At 34.2% G+C, this 6,413-nt stretch overlaps 1 protein-coding gene across 1 annotated transcript; it reads right to left on the bottom strand.

Annotated features, from left to right (window-relative positions):
- Window positions 1-941: 941 nt before the first annotated feature.
- Window positions 942-6,021, bottom strand: LOC132545039 (uncharacterized). Its single transcript, XM_060208709.1, has 5 exons — window positions 6,006-6,021; window positions 5,014-5,249; window positions 3,911-4,052; window positions 2,344-2,472; window positions 942-1,189 (listed from the first exon to the last, which is right to left on the bottom strand). The coding sequence occupies exons 1-5, from the start codon at window positions 6,019-6,021 to the stop codon at window positions 1,032-1,034; spliced, it is 681 nt and encodes a 226-aa protein (XP_060064692.1). The 3' UTR covers window positions 942-1,031.
- Window positions 6,022-6,413: the final 392 nt, after the last annotated feature.

Below are 6,413 nucleotides of genomic sequence, written 5' to 3'. Positions count from 1 at the left end.
TTATAATTGTATCGGATCTTTTTTTCAAATAAGTATATCACTGCGCTCCTTAAAAAGAACTTTATTGAACAATTTTTTTTAAATTCTGTAATTAAGGGGTTTCAGGAACTAAATATGGCACACTGTACATACTATCAGTATGAACAATGTATCCACGAAGTTTCATTATCCTTTCTTAAATGAAAGCAAACTTATGCTCTGGAGAAAATTTTTAACAAAGGGCAATAACTCTGTAATTGAAGGGTCAAGGGCCCTGAATTGAATACAATTCACATCCTCTTAATGTAAACAATGCTACGTTTCATTATCCTAGTTTCAGGACAAAGCGGCGTCTTTATACTCTCCCGAAAAATTACAAGGAGCCAAAAATTACCTTCCCGATATTAATACAACTATGCGTTGCCCATCGTAGTCCAGCAATTTGTTTACGTATAACTGGGAAGTTGTTTGGCAGCTGTTTCTGTAGCGAAGTTTGATAAATTACTTCCTTTTTATGCAAATATCATTATCTTGATTATATTTAGGGAAATAATTCGGAATCTCATTCATTATCATGACAATATAAAACATTAAAAATAACATTATACAGCTGATCTATATCAACATATACTTTTTAGAGAAAAAAAGTCCAGCGATTTGACTTATCTAAAAGCAGAATACAATTGTTTCAAATGAAATTTATATAGCAACATTTCATTCGTCATTACTATATCACAATCTTGTTGTCTATGATATAGCCGTTGTGTTTATTTGTGGGACTATTTTTTTCTTCAAATTTGTAGTTATGAATTTGATTATTTTTATCCTAATTTAATTTTTTTTTTAATTATGATTCATTAATAAATACCTTGATACAAATAATTTTTATTTACAAACAATGTAAAATCTATTTATATAACAACACTTGTCAAATCACTAAACTCTTCATAGCCATTGCTATTTTCAGTCTTTTTGGTGTCTGTCAGACTATGCAGTTGAACAGTCCTTCATGCCTTTTTCACCTTAGACAGAAATATGTCCTGCATAGTTCATTATGTCTGTGCTGTTGGTGGTGGGCAATTGTAGGCCTGACTGTTCATCACACTTTCGTAGGAGGGAGGCGGTTTGGCATTATCCGGATATGTCCCACTCGTTGATGAATACATGACAGGATTCGTAAGACCTTGTGAAGGAGGAGACCCTGCATAACCTAATAACGATAACAAAAGGGCGTTGTTAACCTTTGTTGTCAGTACTTGAAACGATAAACATCTCTCTTGCCTATTTGGATGGAATTGTAGCTGTTATTGTCAATCACAATCTCCCCTTTTACTGACGGTGTTGCCCCTAGATCTCATCTATAACATCAGGGATGGAAGCAAGATATGATACATCCCGTACCCTTATTTTACCTGCACATGAATTAGTACAATAGCATGCCTGCCACTAGACTGTTGAGAGAACACCTAAGACTGAAGGTCATGCTCGAATGAGTTACCTTTTTTCGGAAGCAACCTAGTGTAGACCAAAGAGTAATGAAAACACTTGTAATTCTATATTACGAATGCAATTTCTCTTAAAACCAAACAAATCAAGCTTTAAGTTACTCGAAAATATTTAATTTCAAATACGATCCTTACTATTGAATTTATGCCAACATGTTTAAAAAAATGTATATCATTAAAAATAATATGATACTGAATTAGTTAAAGTTCATTAAAATCGATTTTTTTGTGGGAGTATTGCCATGTCTATTGAGTCAATTTTGAATTGATTCTTATGCATCGTCTAACGGATGTAAGGGAGATAACTCTTACATACTTCCTCCATTTTAAGAATATCATTCCAACGAATATTGTAAAAAGATGTCATGTACATGAGAATTTTTTCTTTCAATTGAATTAATCAACCATTTAAAAAATATTCGTTTTGAATATATCATTTTCTTGAAATAAAGATGTATTGATAATACATATTTAACTTAACAATATACAACTTTTTTTGGATTAATACAAGAATTTGTCGATCTGAAAAAGGTGATATTCCGCGAGGCCGTTAGAAATCTTTTTTTTTAAAAAAAAATCAGTAATACATTTATTATATGACAAATTATATATTTTATATATTATATATTATAACTAAACATATATTTAATCAGAGTCTGGATTATCGATTTGCAATGATGACATCAAATGCAGGAGACGTCTTGGCCAATGAGCGATTTTCTCTGTCACATAAAAAATGTTACACAAAAACTAGGGAATTTAACTTTTGTTAAAAAAATGATAGTACATGCAGTTGTCATATACTTACTTCCCCCCCCCCCCCCACCCTATAATTCATAATGCCCGATTGGTTTCCTACCTGACGTGAGAATAACAGGTCGGCGTTGGCATTGGCGAGCCCTTGCTCTTGAAATTAGCACTATAGCAAGCACTAGGAAAAACAGACCACCAATGGACCCGCCGACTGCTACCCCAATTGTCAAGTTATCTGAAAGAAATGGGTGACAACAAAATTTACACTACTCGAAATAATGACTAAATATTATATTTAGTTAAAAAGAGAACGAAAACATGCACTGCTGTCTTTCAACACTTGCACTAATGCATTAAAGTCTTACTATTTAATCGAACACGAAACATGTCAAATGTCGGGTTTCTTTTTACCCAGAATGCTTTAGTCCCTTGGAAGGAATATGTAAACCCTACAGAGAACCCAACACCAAATATCCACTCGGCACTCCTCGAATGTGACTAACGCCACATGTATTATGAAGCACACCCGAGGAGTTCCGAGTGAAATATCAGCGCCATTGTAAAGTTAAAAAGGGACATGATAGTGTCTTTTAACACTTGCATCAAAATATTAACATAAAAAAAAATCCGCTGACGTCGAGGCGACAATATATACTGTCACTCTTCTTCGAAGCGTTGAGCTTTAAATTGTACAAAAACACCGAAAGTAAAAAAACACAGACGAAAAAGAAGATAACGAAAAAGAAAATAAATCGAAGTAGAAGTGATGCGTCCGTACTCTTGTTATGAGAGTTTTTTCCAAGGAAAGCGAACGGCGGTACAAGTATATGCTTGAACAAAGGTTAGCGACTGCCTATATGTTGGAACAGATTAATTTGTCCACTGTATTTGAGAAAAAATATTCAATTACAACTCAACAGGGTGTATAGTAACGTATTAAAGCATTTTAACAAGACATGTTACAAAATTAATTTCCCGAAGCCTTGTAAAAACATGTTGACTTTTGACCTGTCTCTCATTGACGGATAGGTCTTCTTATTACCAACACATATTACTTGATCAACTGAATTCTAGAATCTTGCCATCTTTCAGCATTTGTCAATTTACGGAGCGCCATTTTAAGTACAGTATGAACATATCTATATGATTTGCCAGTAATATCCGCACAGACACTGCTTGAAATGGTAAAGAAAAGTTCCGCTTTTAAAAGTACGAGATATCCAAGTTTAACACGGGTTTTCAATAAGTAGGGTGTATTGTATGGTGGCACACGGCACCAAACACAAACGGAGGACGATATTGTTAATTTTTCAAATCAGTTTTGATTAAAACTGTCATAGTAAAACTAATTGTCCCGGACTTATGGCCAATATTCCTTCCTAAACGAAGCAATTGCCCAGCCACACGTCATCTAGCCTAGCAGCATCTACATATTTGGTAAAAATCAAGTTTTGGGTTGTCGAATTCTCCATCAGTGTTTCATGATATATAGATTACGTGGTCAGTGTCTTTCAGTATAAAGTATGTTTTGGTTCAGACAAAAAAAAAACAATGCGTTTGTCTTTCTTCATCCTCGCCAAAATGTAGCTGATATCTAAAGATACTGATAATGTATTCTTTGTAAAGCACTCAGGTCCTAAGGTCCTAATTACGGATGACATAATCATACTCACAGTTATACGTCATAACGGCTGTAACCTCTAGTTCAATCTCTCCTGACCCTTGCTCCAAATTGGAGGTAGCCTCAAAGACAACATCCACGTAATCGTCAGATTCACCACACCATTTCGTGGGGGTGACGTAGCAGTTATATATCTGTTAAGATGGAAACATATCAGAATCACTTCACCATTTATAGTGAGTGTTAAGACAGTGTATATATCTGTTAGGATGGAAACATATCAGAATCACAACACCATTTATAGTGAGTGTTAAGACAGTGTATATATCTGTTAGGATGGAAACATATCAGAATCACAACACCATTTATAGTGAGTGTTAAGACAGTGTATATATCTGTTAGGATGGAAACATATCAGAATCACTTCACCATTGATAAATAGTGTTATAGAAGGGATATGTTTGTTGGGATTTAAGGTAAATTTTTATGAGACTATGACAAATCTGAACATTTCGAAACACCTCGTCCTTGTACATTCTGAATATCATTAAAAAAAAACAAAACAAATAAAACAAACGAACAAACAAACAAAGAAATCTGTTCAAAATTATTGATGATTTTTAAAGTGTTTAGTTTTGTCAGGTTCAATTTGATCATATTAAAGTCATATTGTAAAATACCTTATTATCTATGTAGTATATTATTGGTGTAGTGATCACCTGCACATCAATCTTAGTTATTTTACCTGTAAATCATCAATTGTGTGCCATTTTACTTAATGTTTGTTTTATTTGGTGAATATGTTTAATCACACGGAAACCGTGAAGACAATGTAAACACAGCTTTAAACGATCACCCTAGACTATAAACAAATTATAGTTATAAAGGGTCTTTAAGAGACTTACCAGCCTCTGATAACAACTGATGATCAATCACATAATCACATACCCTTTAAAACTACTTGTAATCACTTATTACTACACGATAAAATATTTACACCTGTGTATTCCCAAAGATTTGAAACGGTGCCCAGTTCAGGCGGTATTTGGTAAAAGAAGGATATATAATATTATAAAAAAAGTCGTAAAAGAAATGCTATTATATATAAACAGTTATACTTGCGACAGAAATTATAGACATTCAAGGCGGCGTTACCTCTGAAACCGAGCTCATGACCCCTTTCTCGTATTTGACCTTCGCTCCACAGTTTGGAAGTGACCATTTTGTTTTCGTTATACACACTTTGTACTCGTTCATGTAACCATTATCACGACCAACGAATCCGATGGAACAGTAACTGGGTATACTTCCACCATTCCACGTAATGGAATAGGTATCTTTTTCATTCACATGGTAGATCTGATAATTTTCACAGTCGTAGCCAATGGTCACTTTAAAAATAAAAAAAATAAACAAAAAACACAATTAAAAAAAACCCCAAACAAACAAATAAAAAAACCCAAAACAAACCAAACCAACAACTTCAGAATGAGAACTTGAATTTAGCTGTATGAACAGCGATATCATAACGGTCACTTCACTATTTTGTGAAATGAAAAAATGTGAAAATGATCATTAAAGTATGTTTATATGAACATCTCAGAAAAAACAGAACATCAGTATAAAAACAGTTGCTCTCTCTCTCTCTCTCTCTCTCTCTCTCTCTCTCTCTCTCTCTCTCTCTCTCTCTCTCTCTCTCTCTCTCTCTCTCTCTCTCTCTCTCTCTCTCTCTCTCTCTCTCCAAACTTTGAAACTTAAGACCAATGGTATAATATTTAATATATCTAACCATTATGATACTAAAATACCGATATGAAAACGATAAATGTTAACTTACACTTTTTAAAAATCAATAGCCAATCAGTTTCCTCGTTATGAATGAGTTTTATGAGGCGGTCACTTCAGACATAGCAATATGTATATAACGTGTACATACACCAAGTCTACTCACACTGTCAACATAACATCTATATACACCAAGTCTACTCACACTGTCAACATAACATACACCAAGTACTCACACTACATAACATCTAGAGTACTGTGTCAACATAACATTACATAAGTCTACTGACACAATAACATCTACATACACCAAGTCTACTCACGCTGTCAACCTAACGTCTACATACACCAAGTCTACTCACACTGTCGACATAACATCTACATACACCAAGTCTACTCACACTGTCAACATAACATCTACATACACCAAGTCTACTCACACTGTCAACATAACATCTACATACACCAAGTCTACTCACACTGTCAACATAACATCTACATACACCAAGTCTACTCACACTGTCAACATAACATCTACATACACCAAGTCTACTCACACTGTCAACATAACGTCTACATACACCAAGTCTACTCACACTGTCAACATAACATATATATACACCAAGTCTACTCACACTGTCAACATAACATCTACATACACCAAGTCTACTCATATAGTCAACATAACATATACATACACCAAGTCTACTCACACTGTCACCATAACGTCTACATACACCAAGTCTACTCACACTGTCAACATAACGTCT

This window comes from Ylistrum balloti, unplaced genomic scaffold (assembly GCF_031769215.1).
Source record: "Ylistrum balloti isolate Yb309-2 unplaced genomic scaffold, AGI_CSIRO_Ybal_v1 Utg369820, whole genome shotgun sequence".
Taxonomy (NCBI): domain Eukaryota; kingdom Metazoa; phylum Mollusca; class Bivalvia; order Pectinida; family Pectinidae; genus Ylistrum; species Ylistrum balloti.
The sequence above is the reverse complement of the archived record's forward strand: the minus strand, read 5'-3'. Positions and strand labels throughout refer to the sequence as shown.